The sequence below is a fragment of the Rhineura floridana genome, chromosome 14, assembly GCF_030035675.1.
Source record: "Rhineura floridana isolate rRhiFlo1 chromosome 14, rRhiFlo1.hap2, whole genome shotgun sequence".
Lineage (NCBI taxonomy): Eukaryota > Metazoa > Chordata > Lepidosauria > Squamata > Rhineuridae > Rhineura > Rhineura floridana.
Genome location: NC_084493.1, coordinates 398,125 through 418,106, shown reverse-complemented (window position 1 = coordinate 418,106; position 19,982 = coordinate 398,125). Strand labels below are relative to the sequence as shown.

Below are 19,982 nucleotides of genomic sequence, written 5' to 3'. Positions count from 1 at the left end.
TGGACTGGATGGCCTTATAGGCCCCTTCCAACTCTACTATTCCATGATTCTATGAAGCTCGCTGAGTGACCTTGGGCCAGTCACTGCCTCTCAGCCTCAGAGAAAGGCAATGGAAACACACACACCCCTGAACACTGCTTATCGTGAAAACCCTGTTCATAGGGTCGCCATAAGTCGGGATCGACTTGAAGGCAGTCCATTTCCATTTCAGTGCTAGACCTACAAGAGGGTTTTTATCTCACAAAATCCAGCACAGCCTGGCTTTACAGAGGCAGCCACCCACTTCTTATTCCGATGCTCCTCTCCTCTCCAGTGGGTGTGTGGGACAGGTGGGGGAATTAGGGCAGTCTCTCTGTTCTGGGTCACAAAGGCCCTCAGACTCCTTGGAGGAGCTTTCAGATGAGGCTGCCAGTGCCAGGGGCTGAATATGGAAACTGAACCCTGTCCTGGGGTTGAGCAGGCCAGGTCCCTGGCACCGGACAGGTGGTTCTCCCAAAGACTCATCAAAGCTCCATAACTGTGTCAAGAAGGGATGCAGCAGGCACCCAAACCCATCAGCACAGTATGTAGATGGGAGGCAGACAGCTGGTATAACACAGTGGGGAGGAGAGCCTGAGTCTGTGAGTTCCAATCCCCACTCGTGTCTCCTAGGCGTCAAGGGCCAGCTAAAGATCACCCCACAGAGAGTGGCTCAGGCGTTACATGCCCTGCCACCTGTGCAGCCATGGGCAAGCTGTAGAGTCCCAAGGAGCCCAGTTGCCCCCCAGCTGGCAGTTGAGGACAAGAAAGGGGCTGGCTTGTGTAGCTGTGGCAAACTGAGCAGGCCCTAGCCAGCTGGGGAGAACCAGCCTCAGAGGGAGGCAATGGTAAACCTCCTCTGAATACCTCTTACCATGAAAACCCTATTCATAGGGTCGCCATAAGTCAAGATCACTTGAAGGCAGTCCAGATGGGAGACAGTAATGCCCAGTGGCTGGAGTCTCTCTGGATGAGCTACAGAATCAGGCAGACAGCAGGTCTGAAAGGGGCTGGGAGAGGCAGCCATGAAGATTTTGCCAGCAAGGAGCAATGCCTCTAGGTACCCCTGGGCAGCCTGGCCTTCCACACCGGAACTAGTGAGCCCACCTTCGGGGGCCCCGTTCTCATTTCTGAGGTCCTCCCAGCTAAGCTGACGGGGAGTGGGGGCTCCGGCCTTTTGGTAAAGGCGTCAGGACGGGGCCTCCTTCACCTGGACCCGAGGTTTGCCCGACGGCCGAGGAGCCGCTTTGCGCAGCCCTGGCTGTCGCGGGGGTTTTTGCTCCGGGACCTCTTTTGTCCGGGCCTGGAGAAGGCTCCCAGAGCGAAGCGACGACGCAGTCGGTCGTCCGAGGTCGGAGCTTTTGGAGCTCCGCAGCCGCGGCGGCAGAGCGGGGAGGAGCCTGCCCGCCCAGTCGACGAGCGCAGGCCCCGCCCAGGCTCGGCTCACTCCAACCATGCCGCGGCGGCAGACGGAGCGCCTCGCCTACCGGCCCCGCTCACGGGGCGCGCGGCTTAGCCTCTTCCACCTGAAGCTGACCGACTCGGCCCTGCAAGCCTTGCTCGCCTACCAGCGGCTTCGGGTAATGATCGACGGAGGGGCCAGCGGGCTGGAGGCGCGGGGATGGGTGTCAAATGGCGGGAGGGGCTTAGTTTTCACGGCCTGCTTTCTCCGCAGGTGGCGGCGCCCCGGCCCGTGATCGCCTTCCAGGGCAGCCAAGGGGTGAGTCTGCGGGAGGGGGGTCGTGACCCTCCCGACATCGCCGGGTCTGGGCAGAGAGGAGCGGGAGGGGTGTTGCTGCTGCTGCTGCTGCGGGCGCAGCCTGCTAATGAGGTCCCCGCGGCTTTCAGCAAGCCGGCTAACGAGTCTCGGGCGAACTGCAAGCCAAGCCTGGCTGCAGAGTCCTCCCCGCGGAGTCCTGTTTTCCTGGGGGGGGGGGGGAAGGCTGCCGAGGTTTTTCCGACGGGCACGAGACGAAAGTGATCGGGATCGGGACCCTCCCCCGCAGGTTTCTTGGCTGAAGTCTCCGCTACCCGCGGAGACCTTGAGCCGGGGCGGGCGAGGCAGCGGACTGGGCTTGGGCTGGGACCCCGTCTTCCGCGCCAGGAAAGGGGCGGCGCTCTGCTCACTTCAGTTCATTCACATGTACCAGTCCCGGGCTTGGAGGGGGCGCGCACCACCGCTGGGCCAAGCGGGGCTCCAGGGTGGTCTGCGACTGCTCAGACTCGTTCCTTCTTTGCTGCTGGGCAGTACCTCAAGGTGCCCTGTGCCGCCGCCGCCGGCCGTCCCGAGCCCCGCACCTTCCGCTTCACCTTCTACCTCTCGCGCTACAGCAAGGAGCAGCCTCAGGCCAGTTTCGACTGCGTCCGCCAATCCTGCTCCAGGTGGGCTTCCCCCCCCCCTTAGGAGAGCCGGCCTGGCCCGTCCCGCCGACTGACGCTGTACCCAAAAGCCTGGGGCTCCCCCCTTGAAGTCTCCCTGGCTGGGAAGAGAGCCGGGGTTTGGGAAAGGGGGAGCACCCCAAGCCCTGCCCTGAGCGCGGCTGTTCTTTGCCCAGGCCGGGCGGCCACGAGCGGCTGGAGAGCCGAGGCGCCATCCAGGAGAAAATCACCATTTGCGCCGCGGTTGAGTCTTCCCAGCTGCCGAGGAGTGTGGCGCCAGAGGCCCACAGCCAGGCGCCCCCGGCCACTTGGCCCACTCTGCCACACCAAGGTGAGGAGGGGCGAGGGAGCTGGGTCTCTTGGACACACGCACACTCATTTCTTTTACAAATATAATTAAATTGATTACAGACCACTTTCTCCCCCCTACTTTCTTGGGGTGCCTCCTGAACTTTTAGGCTGACTACAGGCCATCTGCTCACCTGTGCCACTTGAGCCAGGCTCAGCCCAGAAGTCTCCAAAGCCGCATAGAAGGGGAAGAGCAGCTTCCCAGCTGCAAGGAGGGCTCTCCCTCTGCCATGGCCCTGGCCCTGTAAGGGCCTGGCCGGGCAACAGTCCAGGCTCCGAGAGCCCAGGCAGGTGCCCATTGCCTCCCTTTGCCTTGATTTTCTGCTTTTCTCTCTGCTGCAGCAAGGAAACCGGCTGCAGATCCCCGAGGGAAAGGCAAGGCAAGCAGCCCCTTGGCTAAGAAGCCCCCGACTCCAGGGGCATCCTGTGCACAGCTTCCAGTCCTGCTGCAGCCCCTGGAAGGAGAGCCAGCTGGGGCAATGAGGCTGGGCCTGCAGGAGAGACCACAGGTGCAGGCAGAGGTAGGTGTGCCAGGAGCCACTAGGCTGGGCTTCCCCCCCTTGCCAAAGCCTCCCTCACCACCCTTTTGTCCTCCAGACCCAGGAAAGAAGCTACAAGTTGGAAGAGCAGCTTTTGGAGCCACCGAGGCAGGAGCATGGGCCAGAATACACCCCGCAGCAGCACCAGGAGGCAGCGCAGCTCTTGCAGAGGTAGAGCAACTGGCTGCAGGAGTGATGCTGTTGCAGAGGGGACTTGGCAAGGGAGGGGGCCTCTGCGTTTGCTCGTCCTCCCTCCCCACGTGCATAATTCCTTGGGAACACCTGTGCATCTGCTCCCTGCTCTTTGTTGCCAGCTTTCAACAACCCTTCCCCCCTCCTTCCTGCAGGAAACAGGCCCAGCAAGCTTTGGCTGGATCCTTCCTAGGCCTTCCTTCTGAAAGGTTTTCCTCTTCTCAAGCTGGTAGTCCGCTGAGAGGGGTGAGTCAGCTTTCCTCCGTGCAACAGTGGAGCTGAGGTGAATGTCAAGGGCTTTGATTGAGAGCAGCAGGCCGCTGATGCCATGGCAAGACTGCAGTTGCATCACGCTCACACAGCACCCAATTCCCAGGCTTTGCAGGCTCCTGCGGGCACGGAGCAGGGTGGTGAAGACAGGCTTTGTCTTCCATTTATGCCATTCTAGTTTGGAGCCTGCAATGAGCCAGCACGACCTGCCTGCATATTGCAGAACTTTTCTGAGTTGTCCCCCCAGCATTAGTTGTTCGGTAGGGGTTCCTGCCCGGTGGGAGCCCTCCTCATGCTGTTCTTTCAGGTCTCCACTTGGCAGAGACACTGCAGGAGCGACTTGACGTTTCAGAGGCTACAGCCTCTCCGTGCAGCCCTTGGGCCAAGATCCAAAAGGTGGCAGGGGCCCCATTTCACAGGAGCAGAGAGCAGCTGGTGGGGACGCAAAATGGAGCCTGTGGCAGGGTCCCCTGAGAGCAGTGCCCAGTCCTATGGCAATAAGCTCCCAGGAGAGGGTCATAGCACCGAGGAGGCGGTGGCAGCAGCAGCAGAGGCGGCAGCAGCGGCAAGCAATGGAGCAAGAGAGAGCAAATGGCCAGGGCAGACACTTCCGCCAGCGCTGCAAGGTGAGGAGAGCCTGGCTGGGACATGGCTCAGAGAAGCAACATCTAATGTGATGGTAATTGGGACCTCACCAGTCCACTCCTGACCTTGGGCAGGAGGTTTGACTTCCTAGCCCAACAGACTGAATTCAGGGACAAATGCCCTGTGTGCAGTCACTAGGGCCTGAAGGGCTCCCCAACAGAGCCTGCCGCTTCAGTTGCCTTCTAGACACTTTGCACTACAACCCCCATCAGACACAGCCCAGTTGGGGTGGTGGGAGTCGTAGTCCCAAACAGTGGGATGGCATCAGGTTGGGGAAGGCAATTTAGAGGCAAATACTTGTGGAAGGAGCAAGTGCCCATTCAGGGCAGCGGCAACTACTCCCTTGTTGCTGACTCAGCTTTCCGTTGCCCCTTCTCCCAGGCCACGGCAGCACCCCAGCGGAGACCCTCAGCTACTACTTGTAAGTATCTAGCTGCAGTGTGCAAAAGGCAAGGGCACTTGGGGGCAGCATTTCCTTCATGGGTGGGAGGACTCGCAGCCACATCTCACCTTCAGGACTTTCCCCAGCCCTGGTCCTTGCCCTTCTCAAAGACTTTTGCTTGGCTGGAACGTGCCTCGGAGCTGGAATACCTCTTGCTTCTCCCTGAATTGAGGATGGAGGTAGGTATGGGCACAAATCTGACACAGCCGCCTTCCAAGGAAAGTCTCAGCCATTGCCTTGCCCATCTCCCACCCCCTGACCCATGAGGAAACAACCCTTGGACTGGCCAAATGTGGTAGGGTCGATGGATTGCTGAGAGACCGATGCTTGGCTTCCCAACACATATGATGTTTGATGTCTCAGGTAAACTCCCCAAGGGAGGAGGTTGGCCTTCCTCTGCAGCCTCCAGGTCACACACATGTCTTTTGGAACTGTAGGAAGTATGTCCCCATTCACTCAGTGCAGCAGTACCGAGCCTACAAGGAGGACTTCAGTGCAGATTATACCATATACCGGCACCTCCATGCCAGGATTGGTAGCGTCAGCAGGAGGTTTGCCCAGCTGGGCACAAGGATCAGGCTGATGCAGCATGGAACTGAGGAATACAAGGTAACAGCAGCCTAGGAAGCAAGAGAATGGGGGGCAGGAGGAAGAGACTCCCTGGCTTAGTGGGTCTCACCCAGCACTCTTGGATTATTTCAGGTACTGGCAGATCAGATTTTGCAAGAATACAGGCACTTCAAGAAGGTAAGGCTAGTGCAGTGGGAGCCAAGGGGGCGCATTTCTTTCCCAAAAACGACTGACCCCTTTTTCCTCTGTAGGTGTATCCTAATTACCAGAAAGAAAAGAGACACTGCGAGTATCTGCACCAAAAGCTCTCCCATATCAAGGGCCAAATCCTAAACTTTGAGCAGCATGTAGCTGGACACGTGGGCTGTGGTGAGAGATGAAGGCCCTGGCTGGCCAGCAGCATCGCCTGAAACTCCTCACAAGGAGGCAGAAGAGAGTGGCTGAACTGCACTGTAGTTGATAAAGAGCAGCTGATTTGATTGCTCCTGCAGCAAGCCTTGTTCAGCTCAACAGCCTCTGCTCACAACACATTCCTCTTATCTTTTGGTCCAAGTCTGCCATGCAACAACTTGCAAGCAAGAGGCAGGTTTCCTGTTTCCGTCCAGAGTTTGGTCTGTGGCCCCTCAACAGGCTGCCCTGCACTCAAAGGGAGCGAGTGCTCCCTGCCCCCACATCCTTCAGAGCAAGGTTTCTGCAGCAGCCGACAGATGCTTCAAAATTAGGCTACCCAAAACTACAGAACCCCTCTTTAGCCTGAAATAAAGCTCTGCCTTCAAAGCAGCTGCTTTAGGATTACTTCCTAGACAGCAACTATACAAGTCTTGTGCCTTTCAAAAAGCTTGGAAAATGTTGGCAGTCATGTTTTTTTTCATAGAAGCGTAACTGAATATGTCAATACTTACTAGGATCATACTTGGTTAAGTTCAGTGCACAACTGCCAGACCCCTTTCTTAAAGAAAAACTCTGAACTAACATGGTCTGTGCAGAATTCCAGCTGCCACAGTTATTTACCACCTACCAGGTCTGAGGGCTGAAGGGAGATAACAGCATTCAGCTTCTCTTAGTAAAGGTTATTTGAATGAACAGGCTGGTTTCTTTCCTCACATGGCAATCCATCAGTTATACTCATCTAGAGGGTGGGGGTGGTAAGCAACACTGTTTTGGCCCAGCTGTAGAGCTGGGCTATTCTAGGCAAAAAAAACAAAAAACCTTCCCAAGGACAGCAGAGTTATTCAATAATAACCAGAAGGCTCTCTTGGCAGAGCAGACACCCAAACTAGCAAAGCACCAGAAACAGACAACATGTCTCCTCCCTTTCAAACAGGTCAAACAAGCTAGTTGACTTTTCAGCAACAGGCCCAAGTCTCTGCTCCCATCATCACGCAAAGGCACCTTGGGGCCTAAGGGGGTCATTTATTGATTCACTTCTCCAAATGTACAAAAAAATATAAAACAAACCCTCCCCATCCCCACCCACAAATATCAGCCAGTCCAGGGCATCCATGGTAAGTGCAGCTAAGAGAGAAGGGGGCAGGAAATTAAACAGAACAGCAGCAGCTGGGTCCCCTCTGCCCCAAGTGGCTTTACTTTCCAACAACTTTTACTGCACCACAGGGCCCTTGCCTCCAGGAGCGGCTTCAGGGCTCCTCTGCAGATGAGGAGGAGGAAGAAGAGGATGATGCCAAGGTACCCTACCCCCTCACAGATCCTCCTTGGGCACCTTCTTCTTTTTCTTGGGTTTTTCATCCTCCTGTACAATGGGTGGGTACGCGGCCTCCCGCTTCAGGTAGCTGATGAAGTCACTCACCTCACGCCCCCCCTGCCAAGCGGACAAAAGTGAGATGAGGTGCAGACACTGCTGGGGCACTGGACTCCCTGGTTGCCATTCACTACCTCCCACCCCTTCCATCTTGACCATTTATGTTACTTAACCACACTGGAGTTAACTGAGGAAAGAAAAACAGCCTCATTGCAGCCACTACTTAGAAAAAGGAGATGCTTGTAATTCTGCTCCAGAGAACTCATTTACAAGCATGAAGACTAACCTCGTATTTCTTTGGACTTTGCTTGCTCCCCGCAGGTGAAAAGTAAATTGTAGGGAAGCTGTCAACAAAAACAAGAGAGACGACTCAGCCAGGCATATTCAGTACTCTGTGGTATTCTGAATGATTGCCCTGCAGGAAACGGAGGCCTCCATACAGCAGTCTTCAAGGGGACAGTGCAAGCACACACAGCCTACCTGTGGGGCCCAAAGAACTCCTAAAAGCCCAGAAGCCTCCACTGCAATGCCTGCATACACAGGCCAACTACTCCGTCAGCAAGAGCTGACTGGGAGAGCAGGCAAGGGCCAGTCAGTGGTTACCAACCAGAGCGTCTTACCCTCGGACTTCATAGGGAGAAGGCACATCATTGGCTGTGGCATCCATCTTGGCTATAATGATGTTGGGATCTTTGCTGAGCTGTTGAAAGATAAGTCAGTTAGCAGCTGTGCCCTGGCAGCAATTAACTCTTGATAGGAAAGTGGTGTCAGGAGGACCTTGTCCCAACACACGGGGCCAGGGTGGATACGAGCCATTCCCTCTAGCAGTCCCCACCATTTGCAGCCCATAAACAGAGGCCTCTATGAAGACAAAGACCACCTAGGGCACAGCACCCAGGAACAGCCCTCTATGGTCCAGCTCCTCAGGCATACCTTCTCTCCAAGCTCCTTGTATTTGGGTTCCAGATTCTTGCAGTGGCCACACCACGGTGCATAGAACTCCACAAGCACATCCTTGCCCTCTGCATTCACAATTTCATCAAAGTTCTCAGCCACAACCACCTGGGGAGAGAATGCGCAGGCTCAAATGAGCAGGTAAATCTAAGGACTGAATTGGCCTCTGACTTGTCCTGTCTGTGCATGGGCAGGAGCAACCGGCAACCCTGTGAAAAGGCTCTATTCCTCCCCTGCCCAGTCACCACCACATGGTAGAAACAGGGCTGTGGCTTTTCTGCCCATTCCCAACTCCTCTCCTCTATGGTGGCAGAAGCGCGTCAGTGTTGCAGAAACCCTGGAGTTTCAACACACACTCTAAAAAGCCTAGCTCCCATGGAACACAGAGACACAGGCAGCATCTAGAGATGTGAAGGTTTTTTTGGGGGGGAAACACTAGGGGTAAAGTATTTTCCCAGGCCTTCACATCTCTAGCAGCATCTCACTTTCCCAAGAGTTTACATTAAAGATTTTATATAGCACCTATGTGAAACCATCAGAAGTCACCTGAAGGTTTTGACAGTGTCATCAACATGCAGATGACATCCAACTCCACCTCAGTTTCCTATCGGCCCAGGGAGGCTGTGGAAATCCTGGGCTTCAAGTATTCAGAGACAGGTTTGGTGCGCATTAAGGGCAAATAAACTGAAACTTAATCCAGTTAAGATGGATATCCTGTGGCTGTGGAAATTCAAGCATTTATTATATAGGATGCTACTGGGATTATTATTTACCTTTATGGTATGGGCTTTTTAAATCTAAGTTGTAATTTCAATTGCATGTTTTAATGTCCATTTATCAAACTGTATTTGCTGTTAATGTAATCCACCATGGAAAAGCTATAGTTTTAAAAGACACTTAGAAAGATCTTAATAAATAAGCACATTAATCATATTTAAATTGCATTAAAATAGCATAAAACTGAGAAACTCATGGGCAGTTTGGAATGGGATCTGAGATCTCTGGGGGTGCTGCACATCAGTCACATATATAAGGCCAACAGCTACAGCATGACCCAGAATACAGCAGAGGTCACCTTTCCTGGACATTCTGAAGAGCGGCATGCTCTCTTTAGAATAGGGATAGTGAACTGGTGGCCCTCCAGATGTTGCTGGCCTACAGCTCCCACCATCCCTGATCAATGGCCATGCTGGCTCAGGCCTATGGGAGTTCGGAGTCCAACATCATTGGGCCGGGGGGGGGGGCGCAGGTAGCAACAGTTCCCACCTTCACAGGCCCATCGTTGTTCTCTGGGATAGACTCTGATTTCAGGTATCTCTTCAGCTTTCCATCAAAATAATCCTGAAGGAATCTCTCCAAGGCCTTCCCATCACGTCTGCAAACCAAAGAAGATAATTGTTTCAACCGGTTTGTTTCCACCTGTACTTCCCTCCAGAACCTCTGGAAGCAACCTTAGCCTTTCTATGCTGCTTCCTGTTCTTTCTAGACCTCAGTCTGCTGCTTTTCCTTGAACTGTGCAGTGTAAAGTCAACAGAGTATCTTCCAACCAGACCCCCCGGAAGCAGTTTGCATCCTGAGTTAAGAAGCCATTACTAAGGCAAGCACTGGACAAACACTCCACTTACGAGAATTCCTCCTGCATGGCAAACTTCTCCCCTTTGGCTGTCCTGACACCAACAACAGGAACATCACCAGTAGATCCATCCAATCCAAGCTCAGAGAGCTCATGGCCAAAAGCCTTCCTATCAGCAACAGCAAAGTTGAGCTTGTGTCCAGCATCCAGGAAACTCTGGGCCACTTTCATCACTCTGCAGAAACATCAATACAGCTTTTTGTTGTGACACCTCAAGACAACCAGGAGTCTGCAAGAAGCCTTCAAGGCCTGAAATGCTACTCTACCACAGCAAGTCATTTCAATTAATTAGAGCCAAGGTTGGAAATTTCCTGGTCCAGACAAGAGTGTGCAGCATTCAGTCAGGGTCAAGGCAACCACAAGCTCCAGAGTTAGAGGATCAAGAGAGTTTGGAGCAGCCTCAAAGAGTCACCAAGATGATTAGTGCGCGGTCAAGGGAGGAAGTGCCGCTGCTCAGCCTCCTTCTACAAGTCAGTCACTTTTGAAGGGGGACCTCTGCAGCCAACTCCACTTGTGCCAGCCAGTTGCTAGTTTCTTGCACATCCCTGACAGTCAACATAAGTAGAGTCTGCTGGATCAGGCCAAAAGGAGGCCCATCTAGTCCAGCATCCTGTTATCGGAGTGGACAACCAGATGCTTCAATGGGAAGCCCACAAGCAGGAGTGCAACAGTAACTCTCCGCCAGTGCCTCAGACAATGGAGGCAGAACATGGCCATTGTGGCTAGAAACCATTGATATTACTTTAACCTTGTATATTTTTATAGAAAGCTCACACATCCGGGGCAAGTGCTGGAAGTCTGCTTCCCAAGCTCTTCGACAGCTTATAGTTCTCAGCTATTCCGTCCAGCGATCAAACTTCTCCAGGGTCCTGTCCATGCTCTCCATGGAGAAAGGAAGCTCACCTGTTGCGCCAGTAGTTGGAGCCCTTGGGATTCTTTTCATAGTCCACATCATAATAAGCCACCAGCAGATCCTTCCCTTGGATCAGTTCTTTGTTGTCTTCAGTCATGTGTGGGCAGATGCCAAAGCTAAAAGACAGAAGTCCCTCACATGAACATGTGGATTGCATACCTCAGACATACACTAGACCAACAAGAATGATGCTGTCATACGCTTACATGTTCTCCTGAAGGAACTTCTTGATCTTGCCAGTAGTGATCTTGTCCTCTGTGTATCGCACAGAGTTGTCCTCAAACTTGTTTGTCAGGTGTGGGGGACGGAACAGGATGATGCCTCTGTGGAAAGTTGATCATTGCATCTTGACACTGGGCAATGCACACACCACCCCAAAACAGGCTCCATTCTGCTATGATTATCCTTTGAATATTAGACAGGCGCCATCTCTGCTATCTTTTCAGCGCCTTTTGAAGACTTTCCTCTTTCAACAAGCCTTTTAAGTTGAGACCTATCCCACTCTGCATCTATGTCAGAATTGTTTAATATGTTTTTTAATAATGTTTAACCTTTTTTAAGATTGTTTTTTAAAATTGTTTTTAATGCAGTTTTGCCTTAATGTATCTTAAGATCTGTTTTTATGAAGTTTTTTGGTGCTTTGCTTGCCGCCCTGGGCTCCTGCTGGGAGGGTGGGATACAAAATAAATAAATAAATAAATAAATAAATGCATAGCCCACAAATGGGACTACTTTTTCTTTCCGTATGGGCATCTAGTCCAATCTGTTGGCAGCGCCTCAGCTGTTTAACCAACTCCCCAAAGAAGAGCTGAATGACAGCCAGCAAGCATCTCAAGCTCTGACTTGCCTGCTCCCTGCAGGTGGTAGGATAAACAAGATGGAAACAGCCCAGCAGGGACTTGGGAGTTTGCAGGGGGATGAGGAGCACCGTGGCAGGTACAAGGAGAGGTGCCAAGATCAAGGTTTGGCTATAGCAGGGACCCATTTCATGCAACTGGCCCAGTACTGTTAAAGCGCAGCCCAACAAGAGCCAGTGGTCTATCCCTGAGGGAAAACTTGCCATACAAGTGGGGAAAATTGGTTGTGGAAAGTCACAGAAAAGCAGAATTGCCAGGAAGCTGGCTGTACCCAGATGCATTTCTGAGATTTGGGTCTTGTAATTTGGTAAAACAATCAGCAGAACAGAGACCCATATAGACCACTTACTCGCCATCTGGCTCATATTTCTTAATTAGCTCCTCATCACTGGTGTGCCCAAAGCGGTAATGGTCTCGCAAGTTGCTTGCTGCTTTCATGTACTCTGAATGTGCATCCCCAAACAGCTCCTTGAAGAAGCCTGCAGAACATTGTAAAAGGCAAATGGCTCCGCATGAGAGAGGATTAGCAGAAACAGTTCAGCTATTCCACCTAGACTTAAAGAATACATTAGACTGCCCAGGCCAATGAGCCATATGCAATAGTCTCCAAATTCCATCCAAGGAACCCAGCTCCTGACTTCTAACATTTTAAGTTGGGGGAAGAGTGGGAATGCCTCATGTCTTGGACATTCATCTGTCAGGTGTGCTTTATCTTGGATTCCTACATTCATCATGGGGTTGGACTCGATGGTCTTATAGGCCCCTTCCTTATTCTAAAATTCTTGTAACCCACTTAGCAGTTTTGTTAACTTTGTTAAACAAGAATAAATATCAATATTGCACAGCTTTTTTTAATCTCAAAGTTACTGAGAAACAATTGGGTTAACAGGCTGTAGCACTTAGATTTGAATTGAAGCTCCCTTGCCACTTTGCATGCTTAGAAAAAAAAGTCCCCCCCCCGCAAACTACTTACCTACAACAGCAGCATCCTTTTCACCAATGAATTTCTCAAAGGTCTCAGAGCGGAGAGCAACTGAGGCAGGCCCTGCCTGTTTCTTCAGGTGGCTCACAATTCCATCTTGGAGAGAGATTTGGCACTGATTAGTGACAGGCTCCATTTAGGAACCACTTTGGGCACATCAGATGTACACAGTCCTCAAAAAGTACACTTTATAGTACTTTGTACTATACAAACACCTTTTAAATGGGGTTCCACTAAACCTTAAGAATGTAAGAGCCCTGCACCCTGATCAGATTAAAGGCCCATCTGGTCCAATATTCTGTTATTGCAATGGCCAACCAGCAGGATATGAGCACAATAGCCCACCACTCTGTGGCAGAACTGCAGAAGAATATGAACTGGGTGCTCTAGCATTCACCAAGTCTGGCCTATAATCCCTTACCAGCTGTCCTTGGTCCATCGTAGGTACCAGACTCCTCGCCATTCCTAAAGATCTTGAGAGTTGGATAGCCGCTCACTCCATACTTGTTGCAGGTGTTTGAGTTTGCTGTACAATCAACCTGAGAAATGATGCGAGCAAATCTTTTACCAACAGATTCAGTAGAGTTTGCCCTTTTAGCAAGAAAAGATGACAACATCTCCAAAAGACAACTATTGAGTCTGAACACTGCCAATAGCATGTATGTGTGTGGACTTGCCCCCCCGCACCCCCCCACCCCAATAGAGACTCTTCTTTTTTCCTACATTTCTAGGGTATTGGTGCAAAAGAAGAGTAGACACAGATTCAAAACCTTTTTAAACCCTGCCTTAACTATCACTGCACCCACACAGGCCATGATGGAACTGACTCTTGGCTTTCATATCAGTAGTCAAACAGCTAACTTCTGGAATGATCAGTTTTGTTTATGAGCCATATACAGTAACACACAGCAGAACCAACCTTCACAAGTGGAACTATTCCCTTTAGCCTGGTGGCAGCAGACTCGTACTCCGGAGCAAGGCGTTTGCAGTGTCCACACCTACAAGATAAAGCTCATTACAATGTTGCTATACTACTGCTGCTGGCTTGGTGGCATTTACATAATGATTAGAAATATTTTTTTAAAGTTTAAACTGCGTATCTTGGGGGGTGGGGGAAAATAGCAATAGTATTAATATCTAGGTTAATATGAAATAATCTGTAAGTACGTGAGCTCATCCTTGCATTTAAGCAGTAGCCTGAAACCAGTAACCAAGATTTATTTATTTACTACAGTGATTAATATCCTGCCTTACAGGATACAAATCCTTCCAAGGCACATTACAAGTAACATCGATACCCATTTTGGGGGTGTGGGGAGAGGAAACAATAAGCAAAATTGTTGAGTAGAACAAGTCATAAGGATCCTTCCCAGAGGGCAGTTGGTGACAGATAGCCTTGGGGGGGGGAGGGAGGGAACAATCCAGCTGATACTGATTTATTCTTCACCTGCCTCCCTTACTTTTCTGAGATCCTTCACTCAGGGCAGCTCAATCCTATGCAAGTGAATAAAATGGAAAAGGTGACCCTATGAATAGGGATTCATGGTAAGTGGTATTCAGAGGTGGTTTACCATTACCTTCCCCTGAGGCAGTGACTGACCCAAGGTCACCCAGCGAGCTTCATGGCTGTGTGGGGTTTTGAACCCTGGAGAAGGGACTGAACACTCGTCTCAGCATACAAACCATGTGGGTTGCAAGAGAAGGAAAGCCCCCTCTTCCACTCAGGACAGACCCCCTCCACTCTCTGTTCCTCTTCTGCCAGCCTTCAGCAGGTTACTGATTAGTTATTTAGCTAACTAGTACCATTGGGATGCTTTCTCTAAACAGCATCAGTACCTCTTATCAGGAACATTAGGTTAAAAGGAGGCTTTTTATGTAAATGAATAGCCAATACGATTACTTCTCAGGTGTGAAAACTTGCTATTCTATTTACCAAACGTGGGCACCTGATTTGTTTTCTTGAACTTAAGGAGGTGTAAACATGGTTCCAATTCAGCACTGACCAAACCTGCTTGGCTTCGGCAAGGTCACAGCTTTAATATGCTCAGTAACTATTTATGGGCTTTTCATTCTTGTGATGAGGATGGGGTGGAAAACAAGACCAAACTGTCTAGAATGCAGGATCCTACATCCTCATATTTAGGCTGCCATCCTATATTCACCTATCTGAGAAAAAGCCTCATTGAACTCAACAGGCCTTACTCTGAGCAAGCATGTGCAGGATTCTGCTATTAACCTCACAAACTGTTATGGGTACTGATCGTATGAAACACACTCTGTATGAAGGCATTCACGTATAGCCTTTTGGAGACATTCCCAAAAGAAGGCATGCAAAAAGAGGCACGGCCTGGTGTAAGAAGGAAGCAGGAGAAATAATACCTTTCTCGTGCTTGAACTTAAACAGCGTAGCTGTTTCGGAACCACGTGAAACAGCATCAAGATTTAAGTTATCCATATCACATGACAACGCACACGCCCTGACCGTTGCCTCCTCGACCCCAAGGAGCGGGAAGGGAGGCCCCGCCGTGCTCACGCGACGCTCGGCGCCCAGCACTGCCGGCCCACGAGGAGCCCGCCAGCCACCGCTCGAACCGGGCCTCCGAGGGTAGGAGGAGCCCAGTGCGGCCGCCTTCCCTGCGGCGGCTGGAGAGGAGGGGGGGCAGACAGAGAGGGACCCCCGACCCGACTCCTCCCCTCCTCCGCCAGGGGCGTCTCAAGTCCCCACCCAACAGCCAACCAGGAGCAGCCACGGCAGCGAGGCCCCTCCCCACAGGCCCAGGCCCCGCCCCCGCCGTGGCTGCCGCCTGAAAGCCGGTTGCCGAGGCGTCCCCTCCACCCGTCGCTCGCTCTCCCCTCCCCTCCCCTCCCCCCGGCCCTTCACCGGTCGAGAAGCGAGAAAGGGAAGCAGCGGCCGGGGGGGCGCACGCGAGGACCTCCCCCTCCCCGGGCGGGGTCAAAGCAGGCCGCCCCCCCGCGGGCCCTCCGTCCCCGCCGACCCACCAGGGCGCGTAGAACTCGACGAGGGCGACGCTGCGGTCGGCCAGGCCGCTGTCGAAGTCGTCGTCGCTGAGCTCGAGGACGTCTGAGGCGAGTCCCGGCCGCGGCACGAGGGCGAGGAGCAGGGCGAGGAGCAGCGCCTCCATGAGGCCCAGCCACCGGGCGGACGGACGGACGAAAGGAGGCGAGGAGGAGGAGGAGGAGGAGGCGGCGGCGGAGAGGCCAGTCCGGTGGCGGCGGCGGCTTTCGCTTTCTCTCGCGCTCGCCTCAGCGGGAAGCTGAAGAGGAGCCGGAAGTCCCGCCCCCTCCAGGAGACAGGCCGGATCTGTAGTGTGGCAGCCGCTCATTGGCCGGTCACGAGGCGAGGCTGGCCAATGCAGGGGAAAAGGTTAGTTGCAGGAAGAGGCGGGGCTGCTTTCTCGTCGCCAGAGCGACGCCCGAAGGCCGGTCAAGGCCTCGCCATCCCGGGCGCGGAAGGCCCGCCCCCACCCCTCCGAGCGGGGGGGGGGGGATTGGGTGGAGGCGACGCCAGGCCGATGCGGTTGCCGGTTTAGTCGTGTCCCCGCTAAATCTGGTGTTTTCAGGCGCGAGTCTGGTGGGGAATGTTCTTGTACGGCGGCTAGTGGGAAATCTAATGGATGTCAAACATTTTATGGCCAGAATCTTGGTGGTTTTTACAGATGCTTCCACTTCAGTATATTCTTCCTGTATTATGTATTTCATGAAACTACCAGCCAGTATTTTTTTTAAAAAAAATCTAGTTTCGGACATTTCTTGTGTTTTTCATTGCTTGCATTTCGGTTCCTATGTACAGCCTCTAAAAAGCTGCTTGACAATTGTTTCATTCCTGCTGTAAGCCATGGGGCTGCAAGAGTTGCCAGGTCAGAAGCATCCCAAACCCTGAGATTTCAGGGGCAGGCCCTAGTGATGTCATGGGGCGGGCCCTTGTGATGTCATTAAGCATGATACATTAAGTATCAACCACAGTAGCTTGGTGCATACAGTTCAAACAAAAACATTTCTCTGATTGGGAATTAAGATAAAAATCTTAGCTAAAAGATAGAGCCTGGGTAGGGAACACTGAATCTAGCCATCTTCCTTATGGCAAAAAGGGTTTAAGTGCTCTCAGGCCATGCCAGTCACCAGAAGGCATTCTAGGAAGAAAGGAGCCTAGTGCTGTGGAGAGGTTAGGTAGGAGCACTCAGGAGTAAAGATGGATGCCCCTGAAGGCTACAATTCTAAACATACTTACTAAGGGACTGAGTCCCATAGAACTCAACACGACTTATTTCTGAGTAGATATGATTTGAATTGTGCTTAGTAAAGCTTGACTAGAGATCCTCTGCAAAGATATCCAGGCATTCCTCGCCCTGGAATGTCCTGCCCCTACCTTGTAACATGGCTGCTCCAAATTTCTTTACAGATTTGACCCTTGACTTCAGAAAGAGGTCTGTGAAATGAGTGGCACAGAGTGGTAAGCGGCGGTAACGCAGCCGAAGCTCTGCTCACGGCTGGAATTCGATTCCAATGGAAGGAGGAAGTTGAATCTCTGGTAAAAGGGGTCAAGGTCCACTCAGCCTTCCATCCATCCATGGTCAGTAAAATGAGTACCCAGCTGGGGGGTAAAGAAAGGCCGGGGAAGGAACTGGCAATCCCACCCCATATATATGGTCTGCCTAGTAAACGTCGCAAAATGTCACCCTAAGAGTCGGAAACAACTCACACTACAAGTGCAGGGACACCTTTACTTTTTAGGAAGATTCTCTACCCTGTGGACTGCTATAAACCCATTTTGACAGCCAACCCAATTCCAGTGAATAATAATAATAATAAATAATAAATTTAATTTCTGTGTCGCCTATCTGGCCAAAGGCCACTCTAGGCGACGTACAAAACAGTTAAAACACAATGAGATAAAATACAATAATACAATAAAAAACAGTATGAGAATAATACAGCAGCAACAATATTAAAACAAGGTAGGAGGCATTTCAGTTACAGTAATTAACCCTCCCCGGAGATCCCAAAGGCCTGTTGAAAGAGCCAGGTCTTTAAGGCTTTACGAAATACATTTAGGGAAGAGGCGTGCCGGAGATCTTGTGGGAGGGAGTTCCAGAGAGTGGGGGCTGCCACTGAGAATGCCCTCTCTCTTGTACCCGCCAATCTAGCTGTTTTTGTCGGCGGGATTGAGAGAAGGCCTTGAGTGGCTGATCTTGTCGGGCGGCATAATTGGTGGCATTGAAGGCGCTCCATAAGATAAACTGGGCCGAGACCGTATAGGGATTTAAAGGTTAATACCAACACCTTGAATTGGGCCCGGAAAACAACTGGAAGCCAGTGTAGATCGAATAACACTGGTGTGATGTGATCCCGGCGGCGACTATTCGTAAGTAGTCGAGCCGCCGCATTTTGTATAAGTTGTAATTTCTGGACCGTTTTCAAGGGTAACCCCACGTAGAGCGCATTACAGTAGTCCAAACGAGAGGTGACCAAGGCATGTACTACCAGGGGGAGCTGATGAGCAGGAAGGTAGGATTGCAGCCTTCGTATGAGGTGTAGTTGATACCAGGCTGCCCGGCTCACCGCCGAAATCTGAGCCTCCATGGACAGCCTGGAGTCAAGTACAACCCCAAGGCTGCGGACCTGGTCCTTCAGGGGTAAACTCACCCCATTGAACTTCAGGTCAACATCTCCCAACCTTCTTTTGTCCCCCACAAGTAGCACCTCCGTCTTATCGGGGTTCAGCTTCAGCTTGTTCCTTCCCATCCATCCACTCACGGATTCCAGGCACTTGGACAAGGTCTCCACAGCCAACTCTGGTGAAGATTTAAACGAAAGATAGAGCTGAGTGTCATCTGCATATTGGTGACACTGCAGCCCAAATCTCCTGATGATTGTCCCCAGCGGCTTCATATAAATATAGCATGGGAGAGAGGATAGAGCCCTGTGGCACACCACAATTGAGAGGCCAAGGGTCTGAAACCTCCTCCCCCAATGCTACTTGTTGGTACCTATCGGAGAGAAAGGAACGGAACCACTGTAATACAGTGCCTCCAATTCCCAATCCCTCCAGGCGATGTAAAAGGATACCGTGGTCGACAGTATCAAAAGCCGCTGAGAGATCGAGGAGGACAAGAAAGGTGAATTCTCCCCTATCTAATGCCCTCCTCAAATCATCTACCAGAGCGACCAAGGCTGTTTCAGTTCCGTGACCAGTCCTGAAACCCGATTGGTATGGATCCAAGTAATCCGTTTCATCCAAGTGTGTTGACAACTGGTAGGGAAAACACACGTGGTTTGGTCTACCTTCACAAGCAGTAGCTTGGGAACAATTGCAGCCACACTTCCCAATATGTGAATTCTCTTTTACCACTATTGGGCAAGAAACAAACCATCTTGTACCCAACAAGGTGCATCATCAGTGGGTTTAAGGGGGGGGGGTTCAGCTGACCACATGAAACCACTGTTGTTGCTTCTATGGGTGTAAGGGAGTAAGGTCGGAAGTAAATGAAACACAAATAAAAAAGAGACGGCAATTATTTCCTAAATGCAATACCTTACCAACCACAAGAGTTGCATGAGTAAGACTGAAAACCCAGCATCCCACAACCAGTCAGGGTTCCTAACAAAAACTAAACAAATCCTGGCAGCCAGTCAGCCAAGGTCATAGAAATAGAATACTGTGGGACAATTGCTGACATGAATGAGACCCTATCAGCACATTATATCTCTGCTCTGAAATCTGCATTGGTTGCTGATTTGCTACAAGGCCAAGTTCAAGGTGTGCTTTCCATGTTATGGGTGCCACCTAGTACTTGTTCTGCTCTTGTAAGAAATCAGTCCTTTAGTGTGGCAGCACCTACACTTTTGAACTCCCTGCCTATTGACATTAGGCAGATGCCTTCATTGTACTCTTTTCAGCACCTGCCATAAACATTTTTGGTTAGGCAAGCCTATCCAGGCATGTAGAGGCTATTGTTTTTATCTGTTTTTAACTCATTGTTGGGTTTTATTATTCTGAATGTTTTTAAATACCTGTCTAACTGTTTTTGCCAGTAATTTTATTGTTTTAATTCCTTCTGTAAACAGCTTTGAGATTTTTTTCAGTAAAGTGGTATATAATTGTTGAAAATAAAATACATAAATAAATTTTAGAGTCACTGTGGCCCTTGGGTCTCTTTCCATTTTTAGGAACAAAGGAACCTGCCTTATACTGAGTCAGGCCATTTGGTGCCATCTAGTTGAGTACTGATGACATGGACTAGCATTAGTTCTCCAGGGTTCCAGGAAATCGTCTTTTCCAGAAACTGAATTTTGGACCTTTGCATGCTAAGTATATGCCCTACCACTGAGCTACATCCCTTCCTGTTTTAAAAAAACGTTTTAAAATTGTTCTTTTCAATTCACTAATGAATGCACATTACCCAGTGCAGGTCCACACCATTCATTTAAAGCACGTTCAACACATAGTTGAAGCACATGAA

The 19,982-nt window shown here is 51.0% G+C and overlaps 2 protein-coding genes and 1 long non-coding RNA gene across 4 annotated transcripts; 2 read left to right on the top strand and 1 right to left on the bottom strand.

Moving 5' to 3' along the window:
• Positions 1-1,466: 1,466 nt before the first annotated feature.
• Positions 1,467-11,358, top strand: ELL3 (elongation factor for RNA polymerase II 3). Of its 2 annotated transcripts, XM_061594797.1 has the most exons (12): positions 1,467-1,598; positions 1,694-1,738; positions 2,267-2,400; positions 2,574-2,728; positions 3,088-3,266; positions 3,343-3,455; positions 3,632-3,722; positions 4,054-4,372; positions 4,773-4,812; positions 5,271-5,442; positions 5,536-5,580; positions 5,655-11,358. In XM_061594797.1, exons 1-12 carry the CDS (start codon positions 1,473-1,475, stop codon positions 5,781-5,783), a joined length of 1,548 nt encoding a protein of 515 aa, XP_061450781.1. In that variant the 5' UTR covers positions 1,467-1,472; the 3' UTR covers positions 5,784-11,358. The 2 variants fall into 2 exon arrangements, with proteins under 2 accessions (XP_061450781.1, XP_061450782.1); XM_061594798.1 differs by lacking the exons at positions 5,271-5,442; positions 5,536-5,580; positions 5,655-11,358 and adding an exon at positions 5,197-5,256.
• PDIA3 (protein disulfide isomerase family A member 3) lies at positions 6,742-15,860 on the bottom strand. The gene is made up of 13 exons (XM_061594796.1): positions 15,502-15,860; positions 13,421-13,499; positions 12,923-13,040; positions 12,493-12,597; positions 11,869-11,998; positions 10,869-10,985; positions 10,653-10,778; positions 9,742-9,924; positions 9,383-9,491; positions 8,096-8,224; positions 7,783-7,862; positions 7,449-7,506; positions 6,742-7,222 (listed from the first exon to the last, which is right to left on the bottom strand). Exons 1-13 carry the CDS (start codon positions 15,843-15,845, stop codon positions 7,103-7,105), a joined length of 1,698 nt encoding a protein of 565 aa, XP_061450780.1. The 5' UTR covers positions 15,846-15,860; the 3' UTR covers positions 6,742-7,102.
• LOC133369550 (uncharacterized) lies at positions 15,049-19,658 on the top strand. Its single transcript, XR_009758912.1, has 2 exons — positions 15,049-15,886; positions 16,922-19,658. It is a non-coding gene; the product is annotated as an uncharacterized LOC133369550 (long non-coding RNA).
• Positions 19,659-19,982: the final 324 nt, after the last annotated feature.